Source organism: Callospermophilus lateralis, chromosome 2 (genome assembly GCF_048772815.1).
Source record: "Callospermophilus lateralis isolate mCalLat2 chromosome 2, mCalLat2.hap1, whole genome shotgun sequence".
NCBI lineage: Eukaryota > Metazoa > Chordata > Mammalia > Rodentia > Sciuridae > Callospermophilus > Callospermophilus lateralis.
Window position 1 is genome coordinate 43,174,837 of NC_135306.1, and position 18,603 is coordinate 43,193,439.

The window sequence follows — 18,603 nt, forward strand, 5'->3', positions numbered from 1 at the left end:
GAGACCCTGTCTCAAAACTGAAAACTTTTAAAACAGCTGGATATGTAGGTCAGTGGTGCAGCACCCCTGAATTCAACCCTCAGTATACATATATTTTTTAAAACAGGATATGTGAAAATCTTACCACTCCTAATCATTACATACATGGAAAGTTTAGTAAGTAAATTCAACCCAAAGGAAATGAAAATCTGGCCACTCTTAGTCCATATGTACTTGGCAAATTCAGATAAGTTCAACCCAATAGAGATTTAAAGAATCCACTTTCTGTGAAATTTAATTTTCCAAATTTCCAGATTAGCAAACTCAGAGTCAGAGAAAAGATAATTAGTTCATGATCCTATGGATAAAAGTAATGGAGCTGAACTCAAATATAAGCCATCTTACTCTGAGCCCAATGATCTTGTAGAAGAAGATACAAAAATACGAGGGGGTTTATAATACAGATGTGGTCAAGAAACATGAAATCATACATAAAATAAATCAATTCAGAGATAAGAAAATATAATCCAATAACATTCTTGGCACTGACAATGAAGACTTCTTAAGGTTTTTGTTAAAGAATTAAAATATTATTTAATATAAAGAAAATGAACACACTCCTGTAAAGGGAAGTTTCTAACATATTGAGTAATAGACTATCTACTTTTATTGAATTAATTACAGCCCAAAATCATAACCTTCAGGGAGGAAACATTCAATTTTTGTTTCCATAATCTCTTCCCACTAAGGATGTTGTATTAGTAGGTTAGAGCGGCCAGAGCAAAGTTCCACCGAGTGTCTTAACCTGCACTAATGTATCATCTCCTGGTTTGGGAGGCCTGAAGTCCTAGATCAAGGGTCTGCAGATGGGTTTCTTCTGAAGACGGAGAAGAAGCACCTGTCCCAGGCCTCTCCCACCTTCTGGTGGCTTGCTGGCCATCTGGCTTTCCTCAGCCTCTGCTGCATTCCCTCGTCTCTGTCTTCATTTTATCTTCACATGACGTTCTCATTCTCTTTGTGTGTCCCTGTGTGCAAATCACATCCTGTTTATAAGAACACCACTTATGTTGTTTTAGGGCCCCATACGACTGCAGGATAATCCCATCTTAACAAATTGTATCTGCAGCAACCACATCTCCAAGGATGGCCACATTTTGAAGTACGGGGGTTCGAGCTTCAACACAGGAATTTGGGAGCATACTATTGAGAAATTTCAGAAGGAGGATGAATCAATGCACAGAGGAAAATTAGAATCCATATTCAAATTAACTGAAATAGTTTCATGAAATCTAACGTTATTTTAAAAATAAGTCTAGCACAGTTGGGCTCTACCAAGGCAATTACCTGTGGAGCGCATTTGTCATATCAGCAAATAAAAATAACTGTCCTGGGACTAGAAGAGGACTCAGCAGAGAGAGGAATATATGGTGAAACAAGAAAATTCCCTTTTGTGTTCAAAAATGCAATGCTGACTTTTGGCACTTGAGCGCTTCCTGAACTAAGCACTCATTGACCAAGCACTTGCACATCCTTGACAGATTTGGGGCCACACAGTGGTTGACATGTCTCTGGCTAGCTCTGTCTCCTGGGTATCATCAGGTCCAGCTGGTGGTTCCATGAGATGCCACTCCTCCTCCTGTGAAATTCTGTGCTTTACCAAGCTTCCTCATGGCTGTGTCCTCCAAAGCTCTGTGGTGGTTTGTAGCCCCATGGGGTATGCTTGCTTCAGGTTTCTCTCTTATGTTTCAGACTGTTAGAAAGATACCAAAGGAAAGGCCTCCAAAGATCTGCCAGCTCTTTAATCATTCACATTCTTTCCCCCCTCCCAGCTTTCACTTGACAATGAGCTGGAGGGTCTAAAAGAAAACCAGTGCTATACATGGGTCCACTTGCCTTTGGTTGACTAAGGCTCCCATGCTGAGGCTTGCTAGCCTGACATCTTTTCCCTTTGACAAGTCCTCTCTGCTTATTCCTCGCCTTAGGCAATTGAACTCTGCTGAGTCCATTTCCCTAGGTCATGCTTAGGATAGAACCAAAGGTTGAACTTAATTTGTGAGCTTTCTCTGCTCTGGAAAACTTTCAAGTCCTTTCACAGTCATCCTGCATTTTCTTGATGCTTGTGGTATTTTGATTATCACTGTCTCTTAAGTGTTGAGAGGCTATGATGAACTATAGGTGAGCTTTTAATATCATGAAGAAAAATTGAGTCCATTTGCTTTCCTGTCTTTATGGCTTATTACTTGAGATAGTATATGAATAATCTATGGTAATATTATATCAATAATCCATGAAATATTACTATTTATTCCTGAGTACTCTTATGACCACTTAAATTTTATATTCATTTCTCAATCTGTATGTGAAGTAAAACATGGACTTTGTGAATAGAAATATATGAAACAAAACAAAGATATTTTATATAGGATCTAGGTTTTAGAATCCCAAAATTAGAGTTCCTTAAAATTTTCCCCAAGAATTATAGTTAAACAATCCGTAAACCAGAACTTGCAGGGCATTTGGATTGAATCTTGCTTTCTCTGACTAGTTTTTAGCACATATTTTGATTGCACTTACCCCAAAGAACATATTGTAATTGTATTAAAACCAAAATGGTCGCTTTTAATTTTACTACATAGAATATCAATGATTCTTTAAAACCCAGAAACCAATAATTAACATTCTTTCTTGAAATCATATTTATTAACTTTCAGAGAAACTCTTATAATGGTTTATTTGGAAAAAAATACTAAAACCCATTTTAGTGCCAAAGATGAAATAGTATGGAGATCGAGTCACAAAGCTCTGGGGAACGCTCCCCAGCATTCTGACTCCCACGGGCAGTGATATCATAATGTCCTACTTAGTCTTAAGACCTCCTGTGACACAGGAAGGAAGATCTGAGGAGAAGTCACAGATCGCTGGATAAATCACAACAATTTCCCAATGAGTTTTATATTTTTTATTTTTTTATCTGGGTTTTTTCCCTCAGGGATTAGCAACCTGAAAGCGAACATGGAAGGTGAGTAGACATTTCAAATATCACAGAATGGTAGATGTGAACGATGACCCTTAACCATGGAACACTGGTATGTGGCAGCTTTGTACAGGATGATGTAAAGTTTATTGGGGGACATGGCATTACTTAGATTTTAAATCACTTACTCAAATTGTTTATGAAACATTGAGGTGGAAAGCAGAAAGTTGCAAAGGAAAGCAACATATTTCTGATCCATGGTGTGTTGTATGTTTTTTAGAGCTTCCTGAAGTGAATTCTTCTGATGGAGATTATTATTATAAAGAAGATGAAAATGTGGATAATAATATTTCCATAAGTGATGAAGGAAACAATGCTGAAAGTATTCCTTTTATACAACATGAAGAAGAAATACATATGGATACTACTCCTGCTAATGAGAAAACTGGCAATTATTACAAAGATATAAAACAATGTAAGACTTTTAAGTTAATGGCAATATATGAAAAAAAAAAAAACCCTGCAACAATAGATTTTAACAGCTTTGATTTACCTTAATTCTCCTTTCTAAATGCCCATAATCTTTTGGTTGCCTACTTCTTAAATTCTGATTTACTATATACACTTTTCAGCATCTAAAATGAAATCCTTATTTTCCTACAGTTTATTTCCTGAGATGTTGAAACTTTAGCAGGATTCTCCTGGAGATTATTCTAATGACTGTAGTTCATCACAGCATTGTGGCTACTTACCTCATTTGATGGTTAGTTAAGCAAAATGTTATCCAAAGGGGTGTGTTGGTTCCATAAGGCTTGTGCAACAAAGTACCACAGTGAGTACTCATAGGCTCAAAACAGTGGAAATCTCTTCTCTCACAGTTCTGGAGGCTGGAAGTCCAAAATCCAAATATTAGTGGATCAAGTAAAGGCTCTCCCCAAAGCCGTGAGGGGGAGGATCCTTCCTTTCTTCCAGCTTCTGCAGCCCAGGTATGCCTTGGCTTGTGGCAGGAAGTCTCTCTTCAGTCTCTGCCTTACCCTCTTCACAGGGTGTTCTTCCTGTGCCTCTGTGTCCACACTTCCTCCTCCTTGTAAGGACATCAGCCATCTGAGTAAGAGCTCACGCTACTGCAGTTGTCTTCATCTTAATTACATCTGCAACAAAGCTGTTTCCAAATAAGGCTACATTGTGAGGTACCAGGAGTTAAGACTTCAACATAAGCTTTTTTCGGAGGGGCTGGGAAGGGTGGACACAATTCAACCTATAACAACATTACTTTAGATGTTTGAAAGTTCCATTGAAATTCAGTTTTATAACTCACTATTCCTTTATATGGGTTTCCTTTCCGCAATTTTTACAAGGTGTACTATTCTAAAAAGTAAAAAGTTCATAAGAAATTATTACTAAAACTAAAGACTAAGATCAGATTTAATTATTATGGGATCCTTATTAACATTAACCAAAGAACAACAGAAAAAATAATGAAGATATATGTGTGTGTGTGTGTGTGTGTGTGTATACATTCCAGTGCTTTCAAAATTATAATCAATAAGTTGTACTATTGTTTTCTCTTTTATTAATCAGTATCCCTCTTCTGTAGGTGAAAATACATCCCTAATCACAGAGGTGTGATAGCAGGAACAGAGGCAGAAGTAGTTCTAGGTGACCTCTGAAACACCTCTGCATATAGATATGCAGAACAGAAAAGTTCAAATACATCCTCTTCAGGATGTACCTCTTTTTGTACCAAACAGGATCTATAAATCAATTTGACAATTGGCAATTAATTGACAATTACTTTGATTTTAAAAACTCTGAAATTTTATACATAATATACACAAAACACAAATGAGCTTATACAAAGTACTTTTTTTTTTTAAATCAAGAGGGTTGGCACAGCTGATTACTTCTTTCTTTTTTTTTTCTTTAAAGAGAGAGTGAGAGAGAGAGAGAGAATTTTTTAATATTTATTTTTTTTAGTTCTCGGTGGACACAACATCTTTGTTTGTTTGTGGTGCTGAGGATCGAACCCGGGCTACCGCTTGAGCCACATCCCCAGCCCACAAAGTACTTTTTTTATTTTAATAAGTTTTGGCTCTTTTAACATCTACCTCATTATTTTTAATGGATACACAGTATTCAATAAAATGAAGTTCATTAATATACCAATTATCTCATTAGAGAACATTTAGATTATGTTCAATTCCCCCTAATATTCTTGATTATATTTCTCTTTGGCTAAAAGCTATATACTGAAATTGTTGAATATAAATGTCTTATCTTTTTAAATATTGGTAGATAACCCAAATTGCTTTGCAAAAAATTATTCACCAGTTTACATCCCCAAAATTCTCCACAATGAATAGCAACAATTATAATATTTGAGTGTGATAAGTGACAAATATATTTCCTTTGCTTTTGTAATTTGCACTCTAATTATTTGTGTGATTGATATTTTCCTTAATCCTTAGTGGGTATTTTTAATTTACACATCTGTGACTTAACCTGTTAATATCTTGTTCATTTTTCTTAGTATGGATTTTCATTGATTTGCAAGGGCTCTTTCTATATATAGTATATTAACCTTGTTTCTATGATAAAAGTATTAACAATTTTCTCCCAGTCTACTGCTTATCTTCAAAACTGAGTATCATAGAGAAAATTTTGAGTTTTATAAAATCAATTCTGTTAATTCCCTTATAATTCCTGCATTTTCTGTCTTGCTTAGACAGGCTTTATCTAATCCAAGATGTTATATTTTCCTAACTTTTTATAATAATTTCCAACTTTTGTTTTTAACTTAAATCTAATGATTTTTTAATATGGCATAACATATGTTAAGACATACTTTTCAAAGAGAAGAGCTGATTATCTAACACTGATTCTCTCCTTATGTGAGTCTCATATTTAATATGATCCCATTGTCATGTGAAATTGGGTCCATTGTTGCTCTATTTATTGTTCTTTATCTGAATTCTCTGCATGAAAATACCAAAGTATTTAAATTTTTTAATTTTTCTAACTCATAATATGAATGTTGGCCTTTGATTTTCCCCATAGATCCACCTCAGAAATTTTATAACAAATTATGTATGTTAATGGTACTATCTTTTTCATGTTATATGCTTAAAGAAATTAATACATTATGTAAATATTAAACATGCACATGTATTTATGTGTGCTCAAAATTTTCTGTCATCCATGATATTTTGGAAAGAAGAAACACGTGTTTATATATGTTCAGTTTGCAATTTTGCCCTAAATTATTTTTACCCCTTGGTTGAGTGAATATGTTCAATAGCTTTGAACTGTAACCAACCTGACAATGACACTTAGGGTAGCATTCTTTATGTTCATGGGTAAATGGAAATATATGTGGGAGACCTATTTGCTGTTAATCCACTTGGTTTTTAAGCTGTAGTGTTTCATAGTCTCCCAGAAGATATAAATGAATGTTTCTTCCTTGTTTTTTGATAATATCAGTACAAAAAATGATTATATTGCACGTGTACAAATTTATTTTGGCATCTATCTGTACCAACATATTTTTTTCCAAGAATTTCTTCAATAATTGTTTCTTAAAGACATTCAGCTTAAGCATACTAGTTTGGCTTTTTTTTCATATGAATTTTCTGTTTGACCCTGGCCCACTTTCATTTTGTTTTTGTTTTTTGCAGTTCTTGGGATTGAACGCAGGGCCTTGTAAATGTGAAGCAGGTGCTCTATCACTGAGCTAATTTTCTATTCCTATTTTATTTATGTTGAAACAGGATCTCATTAAGTAGCACATGTTGACCTCAAAATGTAATTCTCACACCTCAGTCTCTCAAGTAGCTGGGATTCCTGCAGTGTATTACTGTGCCCTGTGTATTCCTCCCCTCATCCATCCTTCCTTCCTTTCTTACTATCTTTCTTGAAGATGAAAAATGACTCAAATATTTTATAATTTTTAAAAATTATTGAATGTGTTTTAAAGAAAAAATTCCTGTGAGAAAAAATTTAATGAATAAGTGACTTATCTGTTTGCTGAAGACTTTTAATTTTGTTTTCAGATGTGTTCACCACAAAAAATCCAAATGGTACAGAATCCGAAATAAATGTCACAGCAACAACTGGTCTGAGATTTGCTGTAAAGCACCGTAAGTCCTGAAAGGCACTGTTGAACATATAAAAGCCCTTAAAGCACCACAAGACATTGGTGTGTAGGAAAGAAGTCTTTGTTCCTAAACAGACTAAAATTCTCCCTCTAAAGTAGATGCTATCATGCAGGGATCCATCTACTTCTGGGTTATCCTTTAGGTTTTTCTCATTCTTCCTCCCACTCTATACCCTGGAGGCTCAGGTCCATTGCCCTGAAAATTTCAAAAGGCAGAGATGCTCTTACAATTCTAAACCTCATATTTTGGGTCTGCAGGGAAAGGAAAGTCAAATAACTGAATTGAGGATTCTAGGAAATGATGCATCTTTCTTCAACCTACATTTTTGCTCCTTTCTACTTTGTAGACCTTCAAAAGCCTTCAACAGAGAGGAGAGAAGGATTCTGGCTGTGGCATTTTCAACACTGGAAAATGCCCCATTATAATTAGGCATTGGCAATCATGGAATATTTCTGAGCAATTCCAAACTTTGTGAGACAGTGACATAGCTGAGGCAAACATTAATTAGATACTCCCTCATAGGAATCTGGCTTCTGCATAGCAAACATCTTGAAGTATGTGGGATAAGAACCAGATACCCATCTCTCAAGCAGTGCAGTACCTCACAACCCCTCAGGATGTGTGCTACTGAGAGCCACAGGACACAAGAAAAAGCTATCCAAAACTAAATTGTATCCCCACAATCCAGGCCCTCAAGGGACTGTCACAAAAGATGGATAGGGATAAGGAATTCCTGCAGTGTTCAAGGGGACTGTGATAGAGGAGACACTCTGTCATGGGAGGGATGCCCTAGAGGAGAGTCCCTGGAGGCAATGGAGATCTCCCTGATAACTTTGAAGATCACTGGGTGAAGTAGAGTCCCTAATGCTGGCAGAGAAAGGGAATGAGCTGGTGCCACCAGATGCTCCTCTCCCAAGAAGAAGAAAATGATTGTCTAGCAGAGTTTAAAGATTCCTTACCATTCATTTGAGTCTCCCCTGAGTCAGCATCAACTCTGGTAGTGGGTTTCCCTTTCCATCCTTCCTTGTCAGCAGGATACCTGAAAGGGGTTTGTGGGCTCAGTCTGGATTCATTCTGCCTCTCTGTTCAACTCCCCACTCCTGGGAGGGTCTGAACTCCATATGGAACTTGCACTGGCTCCTGCATTCAACAGTTAACTAAAAACAAGATTGCCAACTACATGGGGGAAATAGGCCTCCAGTCTCAATTGTTCCCACACCTGTCTCAGTGATGTACCTCCAGACAGACACATTATAGACTGAGATGGGTGCTGAATGAGGCCTGCCGATCCAATGTGCAGTCCCAAATCCTTATATTCCAAACTGTTCCCAATTGACAAGGACACTCTTGGTGCCTCCTCTTCATGTCATTCCATTGAACAACAACCAGGCTGCTCTGGACTGCAGCTGTCATTTTAAGGTTGTGCCTTGACCTTTGAAACCAAGTGTCTTAGCCAGTGATCTCCCAGACCTCCAGAGGAGCCTGGCCCCCTGTGCCTTGCTTTTCCTCTCTCTCAAGTTACAGGCATGTTAACCTCACCTCAGACAGCCCATCATCCCCAAATCTTATTCTTCAGTGCCTGCTCCTTTTTCCTCTGTAAGTTATTTCAGGAAAACTTCATCTTTCTCTTCCATCTCTTCTCTTTCCTTGTCTGTGTTGTATTTTTGCTTCAAAATATGCTTAATATCGTAGATGTTTATCCAATATTTTCATATATTGATAATTCTTTATCTCTCTTCCTAGGTAAAATTGCCAGGATAACAACTGAAGAAAAACACTTTCGTCGCAAAAGGCCAAGTATTAAAACTACTATATTGTATTCATATCTGGATCATGTCATATGATTTAAAATTATAATATTCACCACTCTGAGCATTATGTAAAGGAATAGCATGCTTAAAGAATTTATACTACTACATTTTAAAGTCACTATAAAATCTTTTAAGTGATAAATGTCTTGAGTCACATTTCAGATGTTTCTGGCAAGGAGTAGGTACTGGGATTTTTATAAATTTTATTTTCAAAAAGTGTTATGTTTGTATCTACATAAAATACATACTGCTAAATGAACATATATTTATATTGTATAAAAGAAAACATTTACCAACTTAAAATATTTACATATATATCTGAGTTTTTACTTATATACATATCAATGTATTAGATATATTTAAATGTAACTTAATAATAACGTAAAAATCTACCTGCTTGAGGAATAAATATATACATGATAGAGTCAATGATACGGGCTTCCTAAATTATTAAAGGAAAAGGTATTGTGAGTGAAAGTTTACAAAATCAACACTACCACTTTACTTTTCTGCCAAGATTATTGTTCCTTAAGAAATATTTGTAAAATCATAACAATACAGGATAGGTCTACTCTAAAATCTTGAACTAGGTGTCTAATTTAAGACAATGTATTCTTACTTATCATTTTTTTCCCTACAGAAACAACTCCAAATGTTCCAGATTTTTGGACAATGTTAGCTAGAGGTAAATTCATATCATAGGCAGCTGGGAAAAAAGATTTGGTTCTCTAAAATCTTGTATAAGAAAGCCATGATTAGTCTAAATATGTACAGTGCTAAGAATAAGTCAGTGTTTTGTTGCCATATGTAATAGCAGATGCCAAACAAACCCAGAGAGGTGCTAAAGAGAGTTTTTAATCCACTCCCCCAAAGGCTCATTCTCATATAGATGTTAAAATCTAGTTATTCAATTTAATTCATGATTAAAACTTTTAAATAAGGTTCTTGCACAATATAGGCCCTCTAGTATTTGCAACAGGGTGCACATAAACATACAGAGATGCTTGTAAACATGCAAAATATTTATCAAGATATATACATGCACAAAATTTATAGTATCATAAATATATATGCACACCTGTCCAAATCAGTATATGCATGCATGTATAAATAAATGTATGTATGTGCACATGTAGTTATGCATATATATATGTACCACACAGATATACATGCATGCTAAATGTGAAATATATACAATATTCAGTCAATCCTCACTGTTTGTGCATTCTGTATTTATACTCTGTATCATCTACTCACCATGATACCTTTGTCACTCAAAATCAATGCTTTCAGCATCTTCAAGGCCATTTAGACATCAGCAGAACTTCATATATTTTTAATGTCCTGATAAGTACACTCAGTCATCCCTTCAGCTGGCCCCCAAGTATGGTGTTAAACTAGGTGGTTAATTTTCTTTAATGCAAGAAGGCAGTGATGTGTCTAATGGAGAAAATGTATGTGGTGGGTAAGCTTTCTTCAAGCCAGAGTTATAACTGCTGTTTACTGTGCAGAACATAATTAGCATGAATATTGAGAACAGGACCTACATCCTCTGTAAACACATGAATCATACACATATATTAATTTTACCTAGAGAATGTTATTTGCCATGACCATCAATTTATTGTTTTAACAGCTATAAATGGAACAACAGTGAGCATGGATGATAGAGATCAATTATTTCAACCAATTCCAGGTAAGAAGAGTACTTCAGTTAATAGATACATAAACATAAACACTCACATGTTTATTGTCCCTTGGTGATACTATTTTCCTAGTAAAGTGTAGTGCAGGCAGGAGGGTGTCCTGGTGGCCAATATCACATGAAAGAGGACATTTCCTGTTTTAGAAGAGTAATGATTCCTGAATATTCTTCTTCAGTTACCAATTTGCAGATGAATGCTTCATAGCTTCTATTCCTGACCCAGAGAAACAAAATAGAGTAGTAGGTGAGTGGAAATACAGAGAAGGTAATCTTTTTTTAAACAAAAAGAAAGAAAGAAAGAAGGAAGGGAAGAAAGAAAGAAAGAAAGAAAGAAGGAAGGGAAGAAAGAAAGAAAGAAAGAAAGAAAGAAAGAAAGAAAGAAAGAAAGAAAGAAAGAAAGAAAGAGAAAAGCTTTAATTGCAGAGGAATTTTAGGTTTAGGGAAAATTTTAATTTAAAGTACATAGGGGTCCTACATCCTACGCCTCTTTATTTTCCCCTATTATTAACATCTTGCATGGGTGTGTCACATTTGTTAAAATTTATGAAATAAGAGTATGATTGGCTAAAGTCCATAGTTTACATTAAGGTTCACACTTTGTATTTTACAGTTCTTTGGGTTTTGAAAAATGCATAATTTCATGTGCCCATCATCAAAATATAATATACAAGTTAGCTTTATAAGAAACTACCAAATTGTCCTCCAGAGTGGCTGTACTATGGCACACTCTCACCAGTAATGAATGTGAGTTCCTGTTGCTGAATACACTTTACCTTAATGGAGTAATTGCATTTTTAAATCAACTCCTAATTTAAATGGACACTTTCATGAAAAAGCAATGTGTTAATTTTCCCCCAAATGCCTGTCCTACAAAAAATGATGGAAAAAGAAATATATCTGGTGATATATCCAAGACCTGTCACCCCAGTTCTGTACTGAATTATTTGAAGAATGTCGCCATTTGCCTTGTGGTGCTTCAAGAAAATGGAGTGAGTCTTTTTTGTTTTGAAATGCTATCCACAGGGATCACTAATGCTGGGTCATTTTAGAAACGCTTTATTGTTTCTTTAACTGAAGTGATTAAATGTGGCTTGAATGATTTTCTGTCATTTGCTGAGCACACAAAGGGTATTCTGGTGCTTAGCTGCATTATTATGTCAATCCTCACAGCAACTCCATGAAGTTGGTTTTATCTCCATTTTATAGAGAAAGAAACTGAGGCTTAGAGCAAAACCCTGCACACACCTGTAACTGGCTATTTCAGTGATTAGGAATTCCAAACTCTTCTCTGGTTCTGACCATGACCTTGATAAATGCACTATGAACAAGCCTCTTTAGAATGACTCTTTAAGGAGGCAGAAAAGCAACTTAGGAGAATTTTCCATTTTAACAATTTGTTGGATTATTCTCCAAACAATTGGTCTCAGAGTCAGCTAACAGCCATTGACTGCTCTATATATCTCCTTCCACAGGGAAGAAGATCACACTTTGACCATTTTAAGTTTTATCAGAGAGCTCAGACATGGGAATTTGTTATTGCTTATTAACTATTACATAAAAGAAAGATCTTTGGACCATTTGGAATGGGGGTGGGAGGAACTGTGAAAAAAGGAAGTGACAACCAAGTTTATTAAGTCAGATGAATATTCAGGAAAAGATCAGATCTGTCAGTAAAGAGGCATTTTTTATTACTAGTTTTAATAACTTTCTTCATGTCTCTGGATCCAGGCATCACTTTTTGATTTAACTTATTTTTAAGAGTTAAGAAATGTTTGCATTTCTTGATGCAATGTCAAGTACATTAGATTTAGTCATCTCAGTAATTAAAGGCAAGCTTAGCCCTTAAACCTCATGGAGAGAGCCTGCACACACCATCCTTTTATTTCAAAGAACAACCAGTACATGTTGCGACAACAGAACATCACCCTTCTCTTGTGAAACACTGGTGCCTTGTGTGTACATTGATCATATTAATTGTCACCTCTACAGAGATGATCAATTACTTTAACTGGTTTCTAGGAAAGTCAGGGAGAAAGTCTGCTACATACACATTTTGACATCTGGTAACCTGGGTTTAAAGTCAGACTCTGCCACTTACTAGCTGTGTGCAAGAGGAAAATTCATGAACTGCTGAGATCCTGTAAAATGGAGCTAAGGACAGCTCCTCCAAGAGTGCTGTGAAGGGTAAAGAGGAAGGAGTGCTTGGCATGGGAAGTAGCTTTCTCTCTGCATTGCCTGTGGTAGGAGAATGAGCAGTGGACACTGAGGGTGGCATGGGGCTTCTCTGCATCTTCTACCATCCTCAGTCTCCAGGAAAACATCAAGAATCCACTCTTCTCCATTGCCTTTTTTTTTCTTTCCTGTCAGAATCTGATGTCAACACTACAAAAATAAGCAAATCAGACGATCTAGAGGATATCAAGATCAAATTAATGCTGGGCATCTCATTGATGACCCTTTTCCTATTTGTCGCTCTCTTGGCATTCTGTAGTGCCACACTGTACAAACTGAAGCAGCTAAGGTAAGCCCACCAACCTCTGCAGTGTTTATAACTGATGCATGCTATCAAGCTCAGTCCCTCCTGTCCTGGGTAAATTGTTAGCATATTGTAATGCCTGAATAATGGAGCTGTCAGTCTTTCAGTGTGACTCCATTTCCTCTATTCCCAAGGAGCATGGGGCCATCTCAGGCAACATCCTACTTGAACTTTTCCCCAATATTTTAAATTGTCAGCAATAGGGATGAAAGGAAAGCAAGGAACTGGGAGATGGGCAAGCAAGAAATGAAAGACAGAGAGCAGGCAGAGATACATAGGAGAATTTGTCAGAGCTGACAAATAAAGGCCATCTCTCCATAGACGGAGAGAGGCAACACAGGCTTGGGACTTTTATGGGGCAGGTTCAGGGAGGAGAGCCAGGTGGGTTATAATATAGGAGGTTAAGGGTGGGGTTGATATGAAGGAGTGGTGAGCCTTTCTCAGAAAGTCCCTTTGGGCGGGAAAGGGAAGTTTTTCTTATAATAGTAGCTGTCACTTAAAATGACCATCCAGATGCTAAGCAAGGAACTTATAAGGAATATATATTTTCCCTTAATAGCAGATCTTCTTAGGGTCTAACATTTTTCACCAAAGCAAGCCTTGCCTGATACTCTTAGGAAAAGCAGATCCGCTGTCTCATTTATATTTTGAAGTTTATCCATTTGTTCCTCTGTCTCATTTAAACTTTGAAGTTTATCCATTCGTTCTTTCTCATAAAAAAAAAAAAAAAATTCAACTAAAACCTGGAGCTGGAGTTGCAGCTCAGTGGCAGAGCACTTGCCTTGAAAGCCTGGGGCACTGGGTTAGATCCTTAGCTCCACATAAAAATAAATAAATAAAGATGTTGTGTCCATCTACAACTAAAATTAAAAAAAAAAAAATCAACTTAAACCTGAATAAGGGGCTTGTTTTTTAAATTTTCCTTTATACAGTGTGACCGATTATTTTCAAACATCCTAATAGAATTGCTTTATGTTCACAGTTAACAGTAATTCTTTTGATTGTTGTATTTTTAATAAATCATATTGAAAGACCTAAGCAACCTCATTTTACTTGGGACCTAATTTTGCTCTGAAACTTAACCCCTGACCTACTGCAGTCCTGAAGTCAGGAAATACCACAGAAAGCTCTGTGCAAACAGTTCTCTTGGAAAAGCCACAGATGGTGATTGCCTAAGATAGGCCAAGATATCGAAATATCTGAAATTCCAGACGCCCCCCTCCACCTAGGTGAGGTGACCAATATCTAAACCAGAAGTCCTTCAGCTTGGCATGTACCCCCCTTGGGACACCTACATGGTTTAAACCAATCATTTTTAAGAGCATCAACCCCTTGAACTAACCAATAATCCTTTCCAGATTCTTTCCCGCCACTTGATATGCTAATCATGTTTTAGAGTTGGTTTATGATTTTCCCACGGTGTGTGATGATTTGCTAAGAGATGCTATGATGTATGTGAAGTCCCTGCCTTCCCCAAAGAGTGTATAAAACTGCTGCAAACCCTGGGCTCGGGGCCCCTCAGCATCACCAGCTGTTCTGTGCGCGGAGGACCTAGCCAGCTCACAATAAACACCTCTTTGCTGCTTACATCGATCTTGGTCTCTGGTGGTCTTTTGGGGGGTCCGGAACTCAAGCATATCATTGGGGGCTCGTCCGGGATCCCCCTTAGAAGCCTTCCCAGACATCTCGATCCAGAGGTGATGAAAACCCGGCCGGTAAATTAAGGCATTGCAGATGTGTAATTTTCAGTACTCTGGTTGCCTGCAGGTTTTGGTTCTGTATTTTCTGGTGGGCAAAAGGTCCTGGTGAACGCACTATAGGGCTGCTGACGGGGGATTGTGGGAGAGGTCCCTAGCCCCTTCTGGGTTCTGAGTGGATCGCCCTTTACTAAAGGCGTCTGTATTTTGCAGCTAACAGATCCTCCATCTGCCTCCGCTTGTAGTCTCAGTTTAGCACTCCACACAGCCCTGTGCATTCTGTGTTCTCTGTGTTTGTTTCTATTGTCCTGTCTGCCTCCACCTTGACACCCTGGCAAGGGAACTAATCCCCCTCAGAATTCTCGAAGGTCGTAAGCCACCAGGGGAGTCCAATGGAATATCTACTCTGCCTTCTGAAATCCTCTTTGAAATGCTATGCAAGGCATTTGCACATAACCGTCTGTGTTATGATCTTGATTTGAGGAATAGTTGTAGCTGTTTTCTCTTTCCACTTAGACATGGGACAAACTCAGACTACTCCTTTGACCGTACTGACTGATCATTTCACAGACGTTAGGGAAAGAGGACATAATTTGGGAATAGAGATAAAGGAAAGAAAGCTAGTTACTTTGGGGTAGGGTGGCCACCAGAGGGGACCTTTGACAAAAGTGCAGTCCTCCGAATAAAGAACGTGATTTTTCGCCTGAGAAGAGAGGGACATCCATAACAGATCCCTTATATCTTAGGGTGGATGGACTTACTCGAGTCCATTGGCTAACTCCCTTTTTACATGTGGCACATGAGGCCGACATTTTTGTGGCAAAAGAGGTTGATTCTAGGCCACGAACCCCGGTACCTACCCAACTGTCAGCCCCCCAGTATCCAGTCCTCCAAGGGGGCAAGGACCCGCTTCTCTTGGAATCTGCGCCCCCTCCCTATGTGCCCCCCCAACCAGCCTGATGAGGGGGGTGCAGAGGGAGGAGCAGGAAGAGTAGTGCAGACGGGGCACTGGAAAGACCAGCAGTGGGAACCCGAGGGAGAGCCCAAAGCTCCCTGTCCCCTGCCCAATATCCTGACACCACCCTGATCTTGCCCCTCAGGGAGATAGGGCCCCCTGACAAGACCGAGAACCCTAGACTTCAGTATTGGCCCTTCTCCACTAGTGATTTATACAATTGGAAGAATCAAAATCCCCCATTACTCTGACAGCCCAAAGAGTTTAATCTCTCTCCTGGATAGTGTTATGTTTACTCACCAGCCTACCTGGGATGATTGCCCAAAATTGCTCCGCATTCTCTTCACCATGGAAGAAAGGGAAAGATGATATGCTCGAATTCAGGACCCCTAAAAGACCACCAGAGACCAAGATCGATGTAAGCAGCAAAGAGGTGTTTATTGCGAGCTAGCTCGGTCCTCCGCACGCACACACAGCAACTGGTGATGCTGAGAGGCCCCAGCCCAGGGTTTGCAGCAGTTTTATACACTCTTTGGGAAAGGCAGGGACTTTCCATACACCATAGCATCTCTTAGCAAATCATCACACACCGCGGGAAAATCAAATAACAACTCTAAAACATGATTAGCATATCAAGAGGCCAGAAAGAATCTGGAAAGGATTATTGGTTAGTTCAAGGGGTTGATGCTCTTAAAAATGATTGGTTTGGGGCTGGGGATGTGGCTCAAGCGGTAGCGCACTCGCCTGGCATGCGTGCGGCCCGGGTTGGATCCTCAGCACCACATACAAAGAAAGATGTTGTGTCCGCCAAAAACTAAAAACAATCTCTCCTCTCTCTCTCTCTCTCTCTCTCTCTCTCTCTCTCTCTCTCTCTCTCTCTCTCTCCTCTCTCTTAAAAAAAAAAAAAAAAAGATTGGTTTAAACCATGAGGGTGTCCCAAGGGGGTACATGCCAAGCTGAAGGGCTTCTGGTTTAGATATTGGTCACCCCACCTAGGTGAGAGCCATCTGAAATTTCAGATATTTCGATATCTTGGCCTATCTTAGACAATCACTGTCTGTGGCTTTTTCGAGAGAACTGTTTGCACAGAGCTTTCTGTGGTATTTCCTGACTTTAGGACTGCAGTAGGTCAGGGGTTAAATTTCAGAGCAAAATGAGGTCCCAAGTAAAATGTGGTTGCTTGGGTCTTTCACATATATTTCTTTAGTCCATTAAAACTCTGATGCTAAGTATTTAGTCCCTCTAATTCCATGTCATTTTACATGTTTCTTATTACTCTTAAATTTTAAAAAATATTTTTTCTTTTATTTAGTTGTACTGGTAATTCAATCCAGGGGCACTTTACCACTGAGCCATACCCCAGCCATTTTTATTTTGTATTTTGAGACAGAGTCTTGCTAAGTTGCCCAGGCTGGCTCCAAACTTGTTATTCTCCTGCCTCAGCCTCCCAAATAGCTGGAATTGCAAGCATACAGCACCATTTCCATCTTATTAAACTTTTGCTAAGGCAAACTTCATTGTTTCAGTAAATAGGTTTCTTCATTCTAGTCTTAAGGTTTAAAAATGCTTCATCTACATAGGCTTTAAATATAATAAGATTACTATTAAAGAAAAGCTATATCATTTACATACTGTTATTATGAACTAGTATATTGGACAATTATATTACAATTCAATTATATTTTATTTCTTATAAATAAAATATAATTGAATTATATTGAATTAGTTACAAATGTGCACAAACACAATTTTTGTTATCTGTTCTTTTTTTTTTTTTCAGTTATAAAACTTATGACAGTCAATACTCCATCAACCCAGAGCTGGCAACCCTATCTTACTTTCATCCATCAGAAGGTGTATCAGATACATCTTTTTCTAAGAGTGCAGAAGACAGCAGCACATATTTGTATGCCACTTCTCCAGAGCTGAAACCATCAAGAACAAGGATATCAAAATCTAAAACCATAACAGATGTGGTTTCCACATGCTCAAATGATGCGGGCTTAATTGAGGCATCATATTTACTAATTAACCGTGAAGAGTTGTGTGAGGACAGCCATGAAGAGAAATAGATAACTTTAATTCTTTTGTCATAAAAAAAGATCTTTGTGTCTCACATTAATGTCATCATTTTGAAATTGCTGAGACATTTAATTTGTTTTTCCATCTTATCAGACTGAGATCTGGGCTGCTCACCACTTGAAAACCAATTTTTATTTGGTGAGAGTTGGTTGAAATGAATCAGGTTCACTAGATGTCCAGCACTTTGAAAGATGGTGGGGCCTACTGTCCTCAAAGCTCCACCTTAGGGGATCCAGGGAATGAAGTACTTTTATAGGAAAGAAAAGGCAGGCAGGGGCAGAAATGCTATATGTTGAGTGAGGTCCTTTTTTAAAAACTATTTTTAGTTGTAAATGGGCACAATACCTTTATTTATTTTTATGTGATGTTGAGGATCAAACCTAGTGCCTCACTTATGCTAAGCAAGTGCTCTGCCAAAGAGTTACAACCCCAGCCTGAGGGAGGTCTTTATTATCCAGGGCATGTGTTCTCTTTTTCCCTTTTCTCTGAAACATTGCAATGGACCTCAAACTCCTAGGGGCTAATTCTTATAACTCTTTTTAGACAAATGTTTCTTTTATGCAAATTAGTCCTTATAACTGTGTATATATGCTTTGCTTTAGTTGATGCATAGATTTAAAAGAACCAGGAGTGGCATTGTATATTCTCCTATTATCTGAAGGTAACCAGATGTTCTGGTCTCTGTAAATCTAAAAAAAAAAAAGATTATA

The 18,603-nt window shown here is 37.8% G+C and overlaps 1 protein-coding gene across 1 annotated transcript; it reads left to right on the plus strand.

Annotated features, from left to right (window-relative positions):
• Positions 1 to 2,991: 2,991 nt before the first annotated feature.
• Eqtn (equatorin) lies at positions 2,992 to 17,883 on the plus strand. Its single transcript, XM_076841363.2, has 7 exons — positions 2,992 to 2,998; positions 3,234 to 3,428; positions 7,003 to 7,089; positions 9,559 to 9,603; positions 10,555 to 10,614; positions 12,991 to 13,144; positions 17,592 to 17,883. Exons 1-7 carry the CDS (start codon positions 2,992 to 2,994, stop codon positions 17,881 to 17,883), a joined length of 840 nt encoding a protein of 279 aa, XP_076697478.1.
• Positions 17,884 to 18,603: the final 720 nt, after the last annotated feature.

What these genes read in the sequence shown, in the direction of transcription:
- Eqtn (XM_076841363.2), top strand. An exon ending in TTACAAAGATATAAAACAAT is followed by an intron (nt 3,429 to 7,002) that starts GTAAGACTTTTA and finishes TTTTGTTTTCAG; the next exon opens with ATGTGTTCACCACAAAAAAT. An exon ending in TACAAACTGAAGCAGCTAAG is followed by an intron (nt 13,145 to 17,591) that starts GTAAGCCCACCA and finishes TTTTTTTTTCAG; the next exon opens with TTATAAAACTTATGACAGTC.